This window comes from Ruditapes philippinarum, unplaced genomic scaffold (genome assembly GCF_026571515.1).
Source record: "Ruditapes philippinarum isolate M1 unplaced genomic scaffold, ASM2657151v2 ctg3331_1_1_1_1, whole genome shotgun sequence".
Classification (NCBI taxonomy): domain Eukaryota; kingdom Metazoa; phylum Mollusca; class Bivalvia; order Venerida; family Veneridae; genus Ruditapes; species Ruditapes philippinarum.
The window spans coordinates 49,449-69,668 of record NW_026856814.1 but is presented as its reverse complement, the minus strand read 5'-3'; the positions used below and the strand labels follow the sequence as shown (position 1 = coordinate 69,668).

Here is a 20,220-nt window from a genome sequence, read left to right as displayed (position 1 = left end):
ATGCTTTTGAAATACAATGTAGTAGTTTTCAGAAATTATTACAGTCCGATATTGATTTGTTTTGTTTCTTTATTTTATTCTAATGACAAATGCTGGATACATTTGCTAATTTAGATCTTAAATTAAGATATAACAAAAAAAGAAAAGATTTGGATAAAAAAAATGTTACGATATACAGGGTATGTTGTTTAAATTTTTTGTTCATTTACTGTCATATTATGAAAATTTTATTTCAGAAATGTTTATTTCGTCATTCTGTTACTTGCATCTGCTTTACAGTGCTGTATATTTTGATAATTATAATGTAAATAATGATGTGTTTTTTGGACATATATACATGTTGTACAGTTGTATTTCTTGTTTTATGATATTATATAATTCTACAGATCTGTTACAGATATTTTTTGCTAGATATAAATGTATAGATTATGTGTTGTGATAGCTTTTTCATTATTAAAAATAGCTAGTATTTATATTTATACAGTGTTTGTTATTTATTTATATAACCAATCTTGGTGGAAAATTAATGATGATTAAAAGATCTTGATGTCTTGATAACATTTTTTTCCAAATTAAAGGGACTCCACTGAGTTATTTTGACAATACTGGCCTGGAAATATTTTTTCAAAATTTTTATATGATTAGATGTCAGTCTTTGCTTGTACAATTTCGGATTGTTCCCTCGATCTGTTTATTTCCAGAAAAGATCATTTCTTTAGTGTAAAAAGAAAAAAAACAAAAAAGCTTTTAAATGCTTTTAAGTCAAATCAGGCTAAGAATTACACTTACATATTGTTTTTCAATTTAATTCTGGGTATATTTCTTTATCATCTTTTCATATTTCTTCATTTTAAGTGCCCCAGTTGATCAATGTAAGTTTCTGAAATTTTATATGTTGAAGCTTTAAGACCGCAGTGGAGCACCTTAAAATACCTTTGAAGTTGCCCAAATTAAGCGAATCTGTCGCTGAGTGGTTAAGGTTGTTGACTTCAAACCACTTGCCTATTCTGCCAGGAACTTTGGATTCTTTCATGTGAGGCGGCTATCTAGCTACTTTACTGAACATTTGAGGTTCTACTCAGATACCTACTTGTGCCTAAAGTAATTTATGATAGGGCACCTGAAGTCTTCCTTCACCAGTAAAACTGGAAAGTCACCATGGCTGATACAGTGTTGGTATAAAATCCAGCCAATCAATTGCCCAAATGTAATGCTTAGTTCCTGGTTGTGAAGTGCTTAAGGTTGCAGAAATTAAACAGACATGGGCATGGGGTTGAATCACACCAGTGCCATGAAATTCTTTATTTGAGAAGCTATCCAGTCAGCTTATAGGAGCATGATGATTTTACTCAGGTGACTACCTATGCCTGAAATAATGCAGTAAGGAACGAAGGAGCAGCAAGTGCAAAGCTACAAAAATTGCCATGTAATAGATGTAGTCTAAGCCTGGCTCAAAACACATCCAACATATACATTGCACATGAATATGTATTTTTAAGCTCCAACTTGCCTTTTGTCTGTCTTTACATACAAAATTCACTTGATCAATTGACAGAATTGCAGGCTCAAACATTTCACTTAATGCTTGCATTGTCCTTTAAGCAGGTAGTTAACTACTGATGTGTCTTGAACATCCTTCTGACAGTTCAAAAATATAAAAAAAATATAAAAAATTGGGGTGGGGGGAGAGAGAGGGAGTGATTGGTGTTCTTGTTACTGAGCTGGCTACACACCATACACATGCGAACAGTGATTGTGAAAATTTGAAATGAGCAGTTCAAAAGTAACCGGACAGGGCATTCAAAACTGACATGTGTGGCAAATGGATACTGCAAGTCACACCTGTAGGATGATTCTGGGCTCTGATGGAAGGGCTTAGCACTTTTTAAGCCCCTCTTCTTTTGAGAATTTTTCCCCACTACTTAATGTTGGTGTATCATCAGTATTTTTCAAGCCACTCAAAAACTATAAATCAGGTCTTATGACATTTGAAAAATACCCGTGGATGATATTCAGCCGATTATTGCAGAACAGTTTTCAACATTGAAAATTGACTCTTTGCCTATATTTTTATGACCCTCCCGTTAACTTCTGGAGTACACCGATATGTAAATCAAATACGCCTAGCTTTATAATTTTCATAGATATATAATCTAACGTCACCGGTTAAAAAGAACTTCCGCAACAAAATGGCGGGTGCCAGGTCGAATTTTATGCAGTTTTTCTCGCGGGATAAGGTGAATGTAAGGCAAAGGTTTTATTTAACAGTAACAGGAGATTTTCAGTCGAAATGCTCTTGTTATTTATCCACTTTGCCTATGTTTTCTTTTTTATTTAACCTTCGTAACTGTTTATTTTCTTCCCTCTGTTCTTCGCATATAGCTTCCTCGTTTACTTTGTTTAACTTTTATCATACTTAAATTGATATTCTATGGATTCAAATTGTCATTCTATGGATTATTTTAAGTAGCATCATAGATTTGCAGTATTATTTGAATAATAGAAATAAACCAATATTGTGACACGTTAAAAGTGTTTTTGGTTTTAAAATTGTTTTTTCCCCATCTATGCCAAAGGAGTGACCAGTGTCATTTTAAGTTTGGAGTGGTGTCATTTTAAAGTAGGGGTAATGTTAATTTGAAGTTAGGATTGGTGCCATTTAAATTTGGGTGTGGTGTCATTTTGAAGTTAGGAGTGGTCTCATTTAAATTCAGATGTGGTGTCATTTTGAAGTTAGGAGTGGTGTCATTTAAATTTGGGTGTGGTGTCATTTTGAAGTTAGGAGTGACCAGTGTCATTTAAATTCGGATGTGGTGTCATTTTAAAGTAAGGAGTGGTGACATTTACCAGTGTTTTTTTTCTTTATATAACTACTACCCTAAAACGGTACTGTTCCCAATAGAAAATAGACATTAAAATTCCTAATTTCCAATGTTTAAATTCCCAAAATGGCTGTTCAAAATAACCACAAGGCCAAGTGATTTCTCTGAAATCATTTAAATTCAACATATTCATATGAATCACCACTCAACAGTTCTCCCTGGACAGTGGAAGCTGTTAGCTATCTATATTCATGATGACTAATCTTATTTCTAGTTGAAAAAATGCTTAAAAAATTCCCAATTTCAGTCAAAATAACGCATTTTTTCCCAATCAGTCTGGTACCGGCACCATTCCCAAAGTAGAGGAAAAAAACACTGTTTACATTCAGGTGTGGTGTCATTTTATTTAAATGTTAGAAGTGGTGTTATTTTACTATTTTGGGCCGGGTTGCACAGGTGCAAACCCGTGTTATAGTATGGTGAATGTTTGGTGGCGGGCAGGCAGGGAAAAATTTTCATAACAGTTTTCTCAGCAGCTATTTATCACAGCCTCTTGATATTTGGCATATAGCATTAACATATGGTCCCATACATTTGGATTCAAATTCAGGTCTGTCGCTCATCCACTTCCTGTTAGGCGACTTAGTTAAATTTTGACATAATTAATTTAATGATCAATAGTAGGAAATTTTCGTATCAGTTTTCTTAGCAACTACTTACCACATCCTTTTGATATTTAGTTTACAGCATCAACACATGGTCCCATACTGTGGGATTCGATTTCAGGTCTGTCGCTCATCCACTTCCTGTTTGCCGACTTGGTTAAATTTTTGATATTAATGGTTAATGGTTGGAAATTTTAGTAACAGTTTACGCAGCAATTACTTATCACAGCCTTTTGGTATTTAGTATACAGCATTATCACGTGGTCCCATACCGTGGGATTTGATTTCAGGTCTGTAGCTCATCCACTTCCTGTTTGCCAACTTAGTTAAATTTTGACATAATTAATGATCAATAGAAGGAAATTTTCATAACAGTTTTCTCAGCAACTACTTACCACAGACTCTTGATATGTGGTTCACATCATTGACATGTGGTCCCATATTGTGGGATTCCATTTCAGGTCTGATGCTCATCTACTTCCTGTTTACCAACTAAGTTAAATTTTCAACATCAATGGTCAGTGGTAGGAAATTTAAGTAACATCACAACCTCATGATATTTTGTATACATATGCAACACGGCCTTTTCTGTCTTTGACCCATTTTTAGATTATTTTTTTTTGGGAGTGATGTCATTTAAAGTTAGGAAAGATGTCATTTAATTTTGGGAGTGGTGTCATTTAAATTTAGGACTGGTGACATTATAGGTTTAGGAGTGGTGCCATTTTAAGTTTGAAAAAGTGTTTATTCTTTGTTTTAAATTTGGTATTCCTCATCTTATGAAATATGCCAAAAGTTAGGAGTAGTATCATTTTAAATAAGGAGTGGTATCATTAAAAGTTTGGAATGGTGCCATTTTAAATTAGTGATCTCATTTAGAAGGCTAGAGTGTTGTCATTTAAATATTTTGAGAAGAAAAGTCAAGCTAAATGTATTGTGATCGCTTCCTCATTGTGCAAAAATTTAGATGTAGCCAATTATTCAAACATTTCATAAGTTATCAACATGACACTTAGAATGCATGCTTTTCATGACAAGGTGCAGTTTTCAGACAAGGGGTATGATTCTGAGAGCTATATTTAAAGTTATGCCACTTGTTTATTCAGAAATTTTGTCGAAATTGGTTGTTCTTTAAGGACAAGCGTTTTTGTTGCTCTTTTTCTATTAGGAAAAATTGGCATGCAGGTGTTTTTTGTTGATGTTTTATTTTTTTGTTTTCATTTATTGGATATTATACTGGCCAGCACTTTCACACATTAGTTTGTTATTGATGCAGGCTTGAAATGTATGTTTAAATTCTGCAATCCAGTATCCTAAAGTTTACTTCTTCATAAATATTTGTACAGTTTTTTGTTGTAGAATATTATCATTTCATACCTTTTTTAAAAAGACATTTCAATTTATTATGTCTTCAAAGTTTGAAGTTTAATTATTTGTAGATTGCTGTCAGATTTCCTAAATTTTATTTTATACTTAATATATATTGTTATATTTTATTTTACCTTGCTTTCAATTCCGTTTATCTGTCATAATATCAGAACTTATAGCACCTATTCTTTGTCATTTGTAATTGTTATCATGGTTAACAATCCGGTGTAATGCTTTAAATGAAAAAAGTTAAATATATAATGGGATTAATTCTTTCATTTATATAGTGCATTATGAATACCGTTTCTTTTTCTGTATACTTAAGCCTTAAACAGATCTTCTCTAAAAAATCTCTCATCAAAATGCTCAATATTCTGCTTGGCATTGATTATCAAAACATGCTGATTGGTATAATGTTCAGCGATTTTTATGCCCCCACAATGTGGGAGCATATAGCGTTGCACTTGTCCGTCCGTCCGTCCATCCGTCAGTCCGTCCGTCCGTCAGTCCGTACGTCCCGAAATCTTGTGAACGCAACTCCTCTTAAACCGCAGGGCAGATTTTGTTTAAACTTACAGGGATGAACAACCTTAATGTGTAGATGGTAGTAAAGGAAGGAATTTTTGCTGCGACCAAATTTAACAGAATTATGGCCCTTTGTTGATTTTTTCACTAGATACTATGTAGAAATTTTGTGAACGCAACTCCTCTTAAACCAGATGGCAGATTTTGCTTAAACTTACAGGGATGAACAACCTTAATGTGTAGATGGTAGTAAAGGAAGGAATTTTTGCTGCGACCAAATTTAACAGAATTATGGCCCTTTGTTGATTTTTTCACTATATACTATGAAGAAATTTTGTGAACGCAACTCCTATTAAACCTGATGGCAGATTTTGCTTAAACTTACAGGGATGAACAACCTTAAGGTGTAGATGGTAGTAAAGGAAAGAATTTTCGCTGCAACCAAATTTAACAGAATTATGGCCCTTTGTTGATTTTTTCACTATTTATTATGTAGAAATTTTGTGAATGCAACTCCTCTTAAACCGGATGGCAGACTTTGCTTAAACTTCCAGGGATGAACAACCTTAATGTGTAGATGGCAGTAAAGGAAGGAATTTTTGATGCAACCAAATTTAACAGAATTATGGCCCTTTGTTGATTTTTTCATTATATACAATTATACTATGTAGAAATTTTGTGAACGCAACTCCTCTTAAACCGGATGGCAGATTTTGCTTAAACTTCCAGGGATTAAAAACCTTAATGTGTAGATGGAAGTAAAGGAAGGAATTTTTTCTGCGACCAAATTTAACAGAATTATGGCCCTTTGTTGATTTTTAGTTTTCAACTTGTGGCACATATAGTTCAAAAAATATTTGACCTAGACTCAGTAGAGTCATAAGATTGACAGAACAGTGGCGTGTGGGGGCATCCGTGTCCTATGGATACATTTCTAGTTTTCCCTGAATTGTGAATGGGTCCAGTACCATAAAAATTGTGTAAAAAGGCGTTGTTTCTTAACAAATTGTGAATTTGTTAATTAAGATTGTTAATATCTTATTAAGCAGTAAGAACATATAATTTTTTTAACGTAATATTTACTGTAACGAGACATTTTGAATGATGTTTACAGAAATTACCAGACGCTTGTTTGATTCGTCCCTAGAAGTTTCGTATTTAAACAGTACGAAAATTTAAAGGGCGAATGCACCGGAAATCATGGTTGGCTAAACGCATTTTAAGATAAACATAGCACAACAGGCAAAATTTTAGCATCATTATGAGAAGAGAGGAAATAATACGTTATTAAATGCTTAATTAATCAGAATTGTGAACGGCTCCGTCAGACCCTCACCCAGTCTGAAAATTGTGAAGGTCCGTTTGTGTTTGTGAATGGGTCCAATATTTGGTACCACTTATATAGAGGAAAAAATCGCTGATATTGTTTTAGAGCCTGTATTTTAATATTTGCACCGCTGCTAATTTGACTACCGTGTTTTTCTGTCATTTTTTAACTCACCTGTCACAAAGTGACAGGGTGAGCTTTTGTGATCGCTTTTCGTCCGGTGTCCGTCCGTCCGGCGTCCGTCCGTCCGTAAACTTTTACTTTAAATGACATCTCCTCATAAACCACTTAGCCAATTTCATCCAAACTTCACAGGAATGTTCCTTTGGTGGTCACCTTTAAAAATTGTTCAAAGAATTTAATTCCATGCAGAACTCTGGTTGCCATGGCAACCGAAAGAAAAAAACTTTAAATATCTTCTTTTAAAAAACCATAAGAGCTAGAGCTTAGATATTTGGCATGAAACATCTTCTAGTGAGTGTCTACCAAGTTTGTTCAAATAAAAGCCCTGGGGTCAAAATTGGCCCCGCCCCGGGGGGTCATTGATTTTCCCTCTATGCATGTAGTAAAAACTTAAAAAATCTTCTTTTAAAGAACCCAAAGAGCTAGAGCTAAGATATTTAGCATGAAATATGTTCTAATGGGTGTCTACCAAGTTTGTTCAAATAAAAGCCCTGGGGTCAAAATTGGCCCCGCCCCAGGGGGTCATTGATTTTCCCTATATGCATATAGTAAAAACTTAAAAAATCTTCTTTTAAAGAACTCAAAGAGCTATGGCTAAGATATTGAGCATCAAACATGTTCTAATAGGTGTCTACCAAGTTTGTTCAAATAAAAGCCCTGGGGTTAAAATTGGCCCCGCCCCAGGGGGGTCATTGATTTTCCCTATACGCATATAGTAAAAACTTAAAAAATCTTCTTTTGAAGAACCAAAAGGGTTAGAGCTAAGATATTTAGCATGAAACATGTTCTAATAAGTGTCTACCAAGTTTGTTCAAATAAAAGTCCTGGGGTCAAAATTGGCCCCGCCCCGGGGGGTCATTGATTTTCCTTATATGCATATAGTAAAAACTTAAAAAATCTTCTTTTAAAGAACTCAAAGAGCTATGGCTAAGATATTGAGCATCAAACATGTTCTAATAGGTGTCTACCAAGTTTGTTCAAATAAAAGCCCTGCGGTCAAAATTGGCCCCGCCCCAGGGGGTCATTGATTTTCCCTATATGCATATAGTAAAAACTTAGAAAATTTTCTTTTAAAGAACTAAAAGGGTTAGAGCTAAGATATTTAGCATGAAACATGTTCTAATAAGTGTCTACCAAGTTTGTTCAAATAAAAGCCCTGGGGTCAAAATTGGCCCCGCCCCGGGGGGTTATTGATTTTCCCTATATGCATATATTAAAAACTTAAAAAATCTTCTTTTAAAGAACTCAAAGGGCTATGGCTAAAATATTTAGCATCAAACATGTTCTAATAGGTGTCTACCAAGTTTGTTCAAATAAAAGCCCTGGGGTCAAAATTGGCACTGCCCCGGGGGTCATTGATTTTCCTTATATGTGTATAGCAAAAACTTAAAAAATCTTCTTTGAAAAAACCCAAATAGCTAGAGTTAAGATATTAAGCATGAAACATCTTTTAGTGAGTGTCTACAAAGTTTGTTCAAATAAAAGACCTGGGGTCAAAATTGGCCCCGCCCCGGGGGTCATTGATTTTCTTTATATGTGTATAGCAAAAATTTAAAATCTTCTTTGAAAAAACCCAAATAGCTAGAGTTTAGATATTAAGCATGAAACATCTTCTAGTAAGTGTCTACAAAGTTTGTTCAAATAAAAGCCCTGGCCCGGCCCCAGGGTTGTCATTGTTTTTAACTATATGTGTATAGTAAAAACTTTAAAAAAATCTTCTTTTAAAAAGCCCAATGAGCTAGAGCTTAGATGTTTAGCATGAAACATCTTCTTATGGGTGTCTACCAAGTTTGTGCAAATAAAAGCCCTTGGATTAAATTGGCCCTGCAACGTTGGGGGGTTGGGGGGCCTATATACAGGTGAGCGACCTCAGGGCCATCATGGCCCTCTTGTTTTTAAAGACAATGTTAAATCTTTTATTAGATTAAACATAAATAAAGTGAAACGAAAAGTGCCTGATATGATCTAAAACTAGAAATTTTATGAAAACTAAATTACTTTAACAGAAGATTAATTTAATCTATAGTTACAGCTTTATTTAATTCCTTTGTTTCTGCATGATGTTATGATTACAGACATTCAGACCAAAGAAGAAATTTGAATCAGGAACACTAAAGTTCAACCTTCATAAACAAGCAAATGCTTCACTGAATTCAGGGATAGATTTGAAAGAAGTAGTGAAACTTCCTCCTGGTGAAGATCAAAATGATTGGGTAGCAGTCCATGGTAAGCCTTTTGTTTTTTTGCTGCATACATTTACATACAATACAGTACATGTGTATCAAATTTTATAATGACCATCTCAGAATAAGTGAAATGGTATTGATAATTAAATGGTCAGACAATGCTAGTATCTGAGGTAATTTTCATAATTGCATAGGAAAGCACTTCTACAGTTTGTTACATATGTAACCATGAGGTCATTTTCTACACAGCTTTTGTGTATTTCTGAAAAGCAGTTTCACATCCATGTCTCTTGAATATTCTTTCTGCAATGCTTTTCATCAATTTCAACATTTGTTTATATATACTCAAATGTTAGTTAGTTAGTTTTTCAATGACTTCTTTGTTTGTCTGGCATAGTTTTAATGTCTAAAAAGTAACCTTGTTTCTATATGTATTATATTTTTTTTCAGTTGTGGACTTTTTCAACAGAATAAATTTGTTATATGGGACGATATGTGAATATTGTACAGAACAGACCTGTCCTACCATGTCAGGGGGACCCAAGTATGTATATAAGCTCAAATTATTTTTTCTTTTATTGATCTTAAACTCTTTTTGGGAATCAACCATTTATCATTTTAAGGGGAAAATTTCAAAATATGCACAATGTATTGACTGAAAAGCAAACAGTGCAAACCCCTGATCAGATGTTATGAACATGCTATCTGATCTCAGTCTACTAATCACATGACTAGAATCTTTTACCAAATGTAGGCTAAAGGTTTATTGAGCTCTTAATGCCCTTACATGCTAGCTCTGTGTATATATGGCTTAAAATTTGTTTTAATTAAGACACATTTTTTTTTCTATTATTAAAACTGATATCTTAAAACCACATGGACCAACATTAAATTTTTATATCTTTAATGGACTGAAAGTATAGTTTTAGAAATATTGTTTTTACCAAGGGTTATGTTCAGAATATTGATTTTAGAGCTTAATCTTTGCCCAGATAATTATAGCAGGGATCATTCTGGTCAGGATTTTTAGTGAGAGATTTTCTCTCATTTGAGAAATTTTGATGAGAGAAATTAGATTTTCTTGAGAGATTTAATTTTCATGATGGGCGAGGTTAAAAATATGGAAATTTTTAGTTTTTTAAAATCACTGTACATATAAACATTGTTTATCTAATGAGGATATAAGAAGATGTAGCTCTGTTTATTACAGTAATTTTTGTTTTCACTTTTTAGCTCGACTTTTCTATGAAAAGGGGAGCTATCCTACTCGCCCCGGCGTCGGCGTCGGCGTTGGCGTCACACCTTGGTTAAGTTTTTCGTACCACCCCACTTTATTTCAGAAGTATTACAAGTATGGCTTTGAAACTTACCATACTTGTTCACCATCATAACCTCCATCTACAGACAAGAGTACATAACTCTGTCAAGGTTTTTGACAGAATTATGGCCCTTTTTAGCTCGACTTTTCTATGAAAAGGGGAGCTATCCTACTCGCCCCGGCGTCGGCGTCGGCGTTGGCGTCACACCTTGGTTAAGTTTTTCGTACCACCCCACTTTATTTCAGAAGTATTACAAGTATGGCTTTGAAACTTACCATACTTGTTCACCATCATAACCTCCATCTACAGACAAGAGTACATAACTCTGTCAAGGTTTTTGACAGAATTATGGCCCTTTTTTGACTTAGAAAGTGTATTGAGCTTGGTTAAGTTTTTTGTACCACCTCACTTTATTTCAAAACCATTGGAGGTATTGCTTTGAAACTGACCATACTTGTTTACCATCACGACCTTCATCAACAGACAAGAGGACATAACTCTGTCAAGGTTTTTGACAGAATTATGCCCCTTTTTGACTTAGAAAATACATTGAATATGGGTAAAATCCACTTATTGCCTTAACCCTTTGAGATATTGCTTTGAAACTTTTAATGCTATTTCACATCATTACCCCCATCTGTACGCAAGAGAAGGTAACTCTGTCAAGGATTTGTTTTAAAAATTAAGGCCTTTTATCGACTTAGAATCTTGGTTAAGTTTTTAGTACCAGTCCACTTTTTGACTGAACTGTTTGAGATATTAATTTGAAAGTTGGAATACTTGTTTACAATCATGATTCCCAAACATGTCCAGGAGAAGGTAATTCTGTCAAAGATTTTATTTGAATTATGGCCCTTAACTGTCAATGTTTTGTATTATAGGCAAGCACTAAAAAACTTAAAAAATCTAAAAAAATTCATTCCTATCCACTTGTTCACTTTACCATAAATTATGTCATATAAACATTGCTGTAATATTCAAGGGTATCAAACAACTAGTTCACTTTAAAAATACAGAGATTCTTGTATTGCCTTTTACTGCAAAAACTTTTTTATTGGCAAGCAATAAAAAAGTCGAGCGCGCTGTCTTACGGACAGCTCTTGTTTGACTTAGAAAGTGTATTGAGCTTGGTTAAGTTTTTTGTACCACCTCACTTTATTTCAAAACCATTGGAGGTATTGCTTTGAAACTGACCATACTTGTTTACCATCACGACCTTCATCAACAGACAAGAGGACATAACTCTGTCAAGGTTTTTGACAGAATTATGCCCCTTTTTGACTTAGAAAATACATTGAATATGGGTAAAATCCACTTATTGCCTTAACCCTTTGAGATATTGCTTTGAAACTTTTAATGCTATTTCACATCATTACCCCCATCTGTACGCAAGAGAAGGTAACTCTGTCAAGGATTTGTTTTAAAAATTAAGGCCTTTTATCGACTTAGAATCTTGGTTAAGTTTTTAGTACCAGTCCACTTTTTGACTGAACTGTTTGAGATATTAATTTGAAAGTTGGAATACTTGTTTACAATCATGATTCCCAAACATGTCCAGGAGAAGGTAATTCTGTCAAAGATTTTATTTGAATTATGGCCCTTAACTGTCAATGTTTTGTATTATAGGCAAGCACTAAAAAAGTCGAGCGCGCTGTCTTACGGACAGCTCTTGTTAACACATCCTATGCCTTTTCTTTTGTGAATTTGTAAACATAATAAAATTCTAATTGTGAAAAATAAATATAACACCTTTATTCTGAAATATAAAAGAATTATACATGGATATCTACTACAACTATTATTTGCAGCCAATGTTCCTAATGGCAACACTGTACTGTACAGAAGTGATTGTTGAGCTTTGAAGAATATTTTTTATAACCTTACATTTTGTTTTCTTTATGATTCTCTTCACACACCTCCCTCCATTAAAAAATATTCATTGAATATGTGACCTGAACACATAATGACAAATATCTCCATATCCACAAATTTAAACAATACCCAAAGTAATTTTAATTCATTAACATCATTTTTAGTGTTATAAAACACCTTTATATCGGCTATTTCATCAGGAATCGTAAAACAAATTTTTTATATTTGTTCTTTACGGCAAAATTTACCGTGGTTGATGTGACATTTAGAAGACAAATTTTACTGGTATTTGTTTTTGACATGTCCATTTTTTTGTTACTTGAGTGTGTGTCTAACAATTTTTAGCTCACCTGTCACAAAGTGACAGGGTGAGCTTTTGTGATCGCTTTTTGTCCGTCGTCCGTCCGTCCGGCGTCCGTCCGTAAACTTTTGCTTTAAATGACATCTCCTCATAAACCACTGAGCCAATTTCATCCAAACTTCACAGGAATGTTCCTTTGGTGGTCACCTTTAAAAATTGTTCAAAGAATTTAATTCCATGCAGAACTCTGGTTGCCATGGCAACCGAAAGAAAAATCTATAAATATCTTCTTTTAAACAACCCTAAGAGCTAGAGCTTAGATATTTGGCATGAAACATCTTCTAGTGAGTGTCTACCAAGTTTGTTCAAATAAAAGTCCTGGGGTCAAAATTTGCCCCGCCCCGGGGGGTCATTGATTTTCCCTATATGCATATAGTAAAAACTTAAAAAATCTTCTTTTAAAGAACAGTAAGAGCTAGAGCTTAGATATTAAGCATGAAACATCTTCTAGTGAATGTCTACCAAGTTTGTTCAAATAAAAGCCCTGGGGTCAAAATTGGCCCCGCCCGAGGGGGTCATAGATTTTCCCAATATGCATATAGTAAAAACTTAAAAAATCTTCTTTTAAAGAACCCAAAGAGCTAGAGCTAAGATATTAAGCATGAAACATCTTCTAGTGAGTGTCTACCAAGTTTGTTCAAATTAAAGCCCTGGGGTCAAAATTGGCCCCGCCCCGGGGGGTCATTGATTTTTACCTATATGCATATAGTAAAAACTTAAAAATCTTCTTTTAAAGAACCATAAGAGCTAGAGCTTAGATATTTGGCATGAAACATCTTCTAGTGAATGTCTACCAAGTTTGTTCAAATAAAAGCCCTGGGGTCAAAATTGACCCCGCCACAGGGGGTCATAGATTTTCCCAATATGCATATAGTAAAAACTTAAAAAATCTTCTTTTAAAGAACCCAAAGAGCTAGAGCTAAGATATTTAGCATGAAACATCTTCTAATGAGTGTCTACCAAGTTTGTTCAAATAAAAGCCCTTGGGTCAAAATTGGCCCCGCCCCAGGGGGTCATTGATTTTCCCTATATGCATCAGAGCTCCAGATAATTTTTTTGGCCAAGGGGTTTTTACCCCTCAAAATTTAGAGTGAGGGGTAAAATGCAAATTCTGAAAAACTTAAGGGGTAAAATCTGTCAAAAAAGCATTTTGCAGTTTTTATAAACAAATTAAACTTATTGTTTTGTTTGTTTGTTTGTTTTTATTTCTTTTTTTACAAAAACCTTTACAAATTAAATACTGATTTAATGTGAAACAATACAAAACATGCCATGTAAAGTCAGACTTCCAGAGTATACTGGAACTCAAGTTTAGGATACACAGCAAAATTATCAGGGCTTCCATTTTCAAAATTTGGAAGTCAAAGACTTCAAAATCTCTGATATTGGAAGTCACATTTAATAGGTAAAGAAGGAAAAGTATTGATTTTCGGAAGTCACAGGCAAAAATGAAGGAGTAAATGACTCCCAAACTTCCACTAGTGAAGCCCTGAAATTATTTTATTTTCTAGGAGTCAATATTTTTCTTTCTTTATTTCTGTTGGCATGTACCTTATCATGTACTCCAGTTCGAACAATTATAGTTGAAATTAGAATTAAAGAAACATAAACAAGATTATTTTTTTTATCTTTCCTTAAAAAAAGTATTAGTCTGAGAGAAAATTGTCCGTAACTGTAGACTGGGTACGAAAATATTGAGTACAAAACTGCAGGTGAAAAACATGTTATTTAATTCCAACAACAAAAGTTAAAGAAATTAAAATATATTTTTGAGGCATAAGCATGTCAATAGATGCCTAAACAAACTTAATACTGTGTTAACTCCTACGATGATTATCTGGCACAAATTTCATCAATAATTTCACAGGTTGATCTACGGGAGTTACCTCCCTTCTGTATTTCCTGCTACTTTCGTTTTTAACATGCGTTGTTGACAACGGAATTTTCAGTTTTCAATGCAATAAAATTGAAATACATTGTATTTTTATGCTCAAAACATTTTCTTTCTACATATCAAATGTTTACACTTCTATTCTTTCACGCATAAATTTTGACATACGAGCGTATTTTCATTTTGTTGTGCGTAACTGTGACGCACGAATTTTGAAAGTGATGCGCATTTTAGATTTTCTATGCGTATTTTACGCTTATACGCACGCTATCTGGAGCTCTGATGCATATAGTAAAAACTTAAAAAATCTTCTTTTAAAGAACTCAATAAGCTAGAGCTAAGATATTTAGCATGAAACATGTTCTAATGGGTGTCTACCAAGTATGTTCAATTAAAGCCCTGGGGTTAAAACTGGCCCCGCCAGGGGGAGGGGGGTCATTGATTTTCCTTATATGTGTATAGCAAAAACTTAAAAATCTTCTTTGAAAAATCCCAAATAGCTAGAGTTTAGATATTAAGCATGAAACATCTTTAAGTAAATATCTACAAAGTTTGTTCAAATAAAAGCCCGGGGGTCAAAACTGGCCCTGCCCCAGGGGTGTCATTGTTTTTAACTATATGTGTATAGTAAAAACTTTAAAAATCTTCTTTTAAAAAACCCAATGAGCTAGAGCTTAGATGTTTAGCATGAAACATCTTCTTATGGGTGTCTACCAAGTCTGTTCAAATAAACAAATAAAAGCCCTTGGGTAAAAATTGCCCCGGGGGTGGGGGGCCTATATACAGGTGAGCGACCTCAGGGCCATCATGGCCCTCTTGTTATTAAAATCAGTTAAAAGTGTTTTGAGTAAATTCTCAACTTACAGATAGATAAAGGTTAGCCATCATACCGTATTTCTGTATGGTGTGTTTGCGGTCTCCGATCGGCAATTATTTTAAGCTAAATAACTCAAAGTGTTGGACTACTTTTTGGAGTTTTTTTACACCGATTTCATTAATAAACAATTTGAAATTGAATTCTTGATGGGAATCGTGAATTTTTCATCATATTTTTGTGTAATGTAAGCATTCTTTAGATTGTGATTGGACATTTTCCGGCTCAAATTGCCGTGCGAGATTTTCTCTCATTTCACAAATTACTCTGAGATTTTGGTGATTTTTTTGCGAGAAATCGCGGAAATCGCCCCCTAGAATGATCCCTGTTATAGCTTACATAAATTTACAATTATTGTTTCAATTAGCAAAATTTGAAAAGAAACTGAAAAGAATGATACTTTAGGAATATGACTCATCATGGCAATATAATTAACCAAAAACAAAAACATAAAATGGTTTGTTTCTGTCATAATGTTTCATTTTATTTTGTCTCATCAGATATGAATATCACTGGTGTGATGGAGTACATTACAAGAAGCCAACAGCCTTACCTGCCCCCACATATATCACCTTACTGATGGAGTGGGTGGAGGCACAGATCAATGATGACACAATCTTCCCCCTCACATGTGGTATGTATGCTGGATTTATATGCCTCAATTTACGAGGGTGGGGGGGGGGCATGTAGACTTTGCAGAGTCTGTCTATCAAGCTGTTACTTTGTTAGTTGGTAAACTGACTAAATAGTGAAATGTTCAGATATCCATTTCTTGGACATATTCCTTGTTATATATAGCTCACATAGACTTTAAATAATTATGCTGCAATGGCCTAAAGTTGTGCATTTTCTTCCACCAGTTAAGCTGAAAATTTGTCATATGACTAACACTATCAGTTTGACTTAAAAAATTTCCAAAGAAAATTTAGGTTATATGTTTTGATCAGTTTGAACATAGGTGTCTTGGATTGTTCCTTCTGTCAGCACCATTTTAAACTTCTTGAGAGTATAATTATTTACAAGCTACCAATGAAATCAATTGGAAGGTCAGCAATAAGTATTCAATAGCGCTTGTGGGTAAAAATAAGGTCTAAGAGCTTGCTTTTGTTCAGATTTATTCCTTAACCTGCTGAATTTGTATAATGGATTTGCCCTATTTTGGAATTTGGAACAGTCCATTTAAAAACTTGGGGATATTAATATGAAAATACAAAAAGAGAGAGCTACCAACAGTATAGTGTCTGGTCATGCTGCATGGATGTTCCACTGGGGATATATTTAAGAGGAAAACTACCAATGATCGAGAAATTTATGAAAATATATATGCATTGAAATGTGGTTGAAAAATTATACATTTTACATTTTAGGAGTTCCTTTTCCGAAGAATTTCCTTACAACTGTAAAAAAGATGTTGACACGTTTATTTAGAGTATTTGTTCATGTATACATCCACCATTTTGATAAACTAGTAGCCATAGGAGCGGTGAGATTTTACTTTTACTAGTTTTTAGACTTTTTTACTTGCCTTTCTGATTCTCCACAACTTTTATTTTAAATTATATATTTAAAAAAATATATATTTAAGTCAAAGAAATTCCTTCAAACCATCATTTTTGTAGAGACAAGAAACAGTGGAACTATCTATTTTTGACAATAACTTAAGTATTTCCTTACCAAGCCATATTGTGTTTTTGTTGTGTGAACTGTCAGTGGTTCTACTCATGAGATTTTGCAGCAAATTCTGCTTAAAGAGAATTTAGAATTTTCAGGTGTTCTACTGCCACCAAGATATAGCAGTGGCAATGTTGGTGACCTGTCCTAGTATCATGTGACTTAAAAAATTCCTTCATGTGATTACTGTAGAACTGCAATCTGTAATCCTTTGGTAAAGAGACAGATTATATAATTGCTGTTCCACTTCTTGTAGCAAAGAGCCCACACATTTTCAGTCAATGAATTTAAGATTTTGAAATTACTAGCCCGAATTCCAGTTTTGAATTTATTCTACAATATATTTAACTAAATTTTCTTAAAATTTTCACTGGCCAGAAATAATTTTCACTGGCCATGGGCCAGTGCTAAATTCGATGACTGCATTTTAGCATAGAACTTAAAACAAATTAACAGGTAATATTAATTTACCCTATTATTGACAAAAATGGAACATGTATTGAACATGTCATTGTTTTTATTCATTCCTTGTTTATTTTTTTGTTACCAATTAGGAGGCACATGTGAACACCTGCTACAAGCATTTTTATTACTTTGTTGCTGAATACAACTTGGTGGACAAAAAGGAACTTGAACCTTTGGTATGTACTCTATTAGAAAAATCCATATCGGTCAATACTTGCAACAATTTTGTAGGTTTTTCTGCCTTTTAAAGAAATGAAAGGAATGAACAGTTTGCAGAGAACGTAGGACACAATGTAAAAAGTAAAGGGCCAAGGTCCAGCCTATGTTTTGAAGATTTTGATTAAGACTATAATTATTACTTTTGACTTTTCAATTTTAGAATTTTGACAAAACATCAGAAATTGATTTCTTTTGAAAAACCAGTTTGTAAGCTTCATTTTTCAGAAGAAAAAAAAAGCAAAGCTATTGTGGAAACCCACTAGTGGGTGTTTGCTTACCTTATTTGGGGCGTCCGTGGCCGAGTGGTTAAGGTCGTTGACTTCAAACCACTTGCCCTTCACCGCTGTGGGTTCGTATCCCTGTCCGAATCCCGACAGGGACTTTGGATTCTTTCATGTGAGGAAGCTATCCAGCTAGCTTACGGAACGTCGGTGGTTCTACTCAGGTGCCCGTTCGTGCCTGAAATAATGCACGGAAAGGCACCTGAGGTCTTCCTCCACCAGTAAAGCTGGAACGTCACGATATGACCTATACTGTGTCGATGTGACTTAAAACCCAAAACAAACAAAAGCTTACCTTATTTAGCAAAACAAGTTTTATATTATCAATGACTTTAAAACAAACAACGCTACTTCCAGTTTACTATCCAGTACTGAGACAACTAGACCCCATTGCTCCTTAGACAGGTCTTGTTAAGGTTTCTGAATGATTTGGTAAAATAAATTACCAAAACATTTTCTGTATTGAAAACATGGCTTTTTTTTTTGATGCCGAGCATCTTGTTGTTACATATGTTAATGCTACATCCAGTTTACTATCCAGTACTGAGAAACCTGGAGCACACTGTTCCTTGCACAGGTCTTGTTAAGCTTAGGAATGATTTGGTAATATAGATAACGTATTGAAAACACCATGTTTATTTCTTAAGCAGATCATCTAATTGTTATGAATGTTGGAAGGACATATAACTTAATTTACTTATCATATTATTTACCTATCATATTATTTACTTATCATTACAGAAAGAGATGACACAGAAGATCTGTCATTGAGGGTCAGAGGTCAACACTCGTCATTTCTTGTTATATTAACACCTTGCCTTCTTGTTGATCTGACTGTTATATACACTTCTATTTTTAAATCATTGGACAATAGTTCGCACCTTAATGAACTAGTGGTATAGACACATATATACATGTATGGACAGCACAAATGAAAGAATCGTAAATAATTGAACACTGTGATTTTTAAACCCCCAAATTTTCTGTTTTTGTAAATCAGAGATGGGGGAATATAGCTTCAAAGTCAGTTGAAAGTTGGAAAACTTTTTTTTTTTTAGTTTTTGTGTCAATTTTTTTGTTATTCTTTTAGCCCATTACGGAACAGACTAAAAATTAACATAGCACTTAGCAAAGTTTGTTTAAGCACCACTCTGAAGAGTATTAAACATATGCTTATATGGTTTCAGCCAAAAATTACTACAAAAAATTTCCTATAAAACTTCTTAACATTTATATTTACTCTAAACGAGATAAGATAAACTGAAGAATTTTTTTTAAGCAAACAAAAAGTTTTTTTCACTTTTGAAGATTGTTTGTTTAAATACAGTTATAATAGTGATTATTTATTTGTCATTCACCTTGCCTCATTCAGTGAGATTTAGAATTAGTTAATAAATTCCACCAAAACGTTATTGTAGGGGATTTTTATTTTTTTAATTTGTTTACAATCAATGTTTCAGTTTTTTACCACTGTATCAGTATTTTCTGCTATGTCGCAAACCCCCATCATGCAAATTGATTGAAGTGCATCTCAGGATAAAAAAGTAGCCCGTTTAAATACTTTACAATGAAATATATTCAATATACAAGTTTCCCACCTTAAAACATTCAGGTTAAGCTTAGTAGGTAGAATATTGAAGAAAATAGGTTAACGGGAACACATGTTTTTGAGTGATAGGGCAATATGTATTTGGAAATAAATCAGAATTAATTTAGGAAATGAAATATTACCATAATGCTACCTTTATACTCAAATCAAAATGTTCAGTGGGGGAAAGATGTCCTAATAGTTAAGGTTTCCTCTTATGATCACAGTACGGGTTAGGTCAGAAAAGTGGACTTTTGAAAGACTTCAGTAAGCTTTAAGTATTTTTGGCGTGCAGGAGTTAAGCTAAGATAAACATTTTTAAAAGGAAAATTATCCCCCCTGGATTTGAAGTTGTTTTTTTAATGATTATAATTATGTTTGCTGATATTCGTACTTTTATTTTACAATCAACTTGTGCTTATATATCCCTACAAAATAATAAAAAATATATAAAAAATTACTTCTGAAGCTGATATTGACAATGATTATAACTCTCTGTTTAACTATGATATATTATTGTGTTTTGTTTGGGTTAAAGCCCATTTTAGTTAAAGAAAATGTATATGTTTTAAAATCAAATGTGATTGGATTGGTTTCCTTTCT

At 33.8% G+C, this 20,220-nt stretch overlaps 1 protein-coding gene across 2 annotated transcripts; it reads left to right on the top strand.

Moving 5' to 3' along the window:
- Nucleotides 1-2,156: 2,156 nt before the first annotated feature.
- LOC132747762 (MOB kinase activator 3B-like) lies at nucleotides 2,157-20,211 on the top strand. Of its 2 annotated transcripts, none has more exons than XM_060737255.1 (7): nucleotides 2,157-2,243; nucleotides 8,966-9,116; nucleotides 9,527-9,620; nucleotides 15,894-16,027; nucleotides 16,761-16,876; nucleotides 17,619-17,705; nucleotides 18,771-20,211. In XM_060737255.1, the coding sequence occupies exons 1-7, from the start codon at nucleotides 2,190-2,192 to the stop codon at nucleotides 18,798-18,800; spliced, it is 666 nt and encodes a 221-aa protein (XP_060593238.1). In that variant the 5' UTR covers nucleotides 2,157-2,189; the 3' UTR covers nucleotides 18,801-20,211. The 2 variants fall into 2 exon arrangements, with proteins under 2 accessions (XP_060593238.1, XP_060593239.1); XM_060737256.1 differs by having other exon boundaries at nucleotides 2,167-2,237.
- Nucleotides 20,212-20,220: the final 9 nt, after the last annotated feature.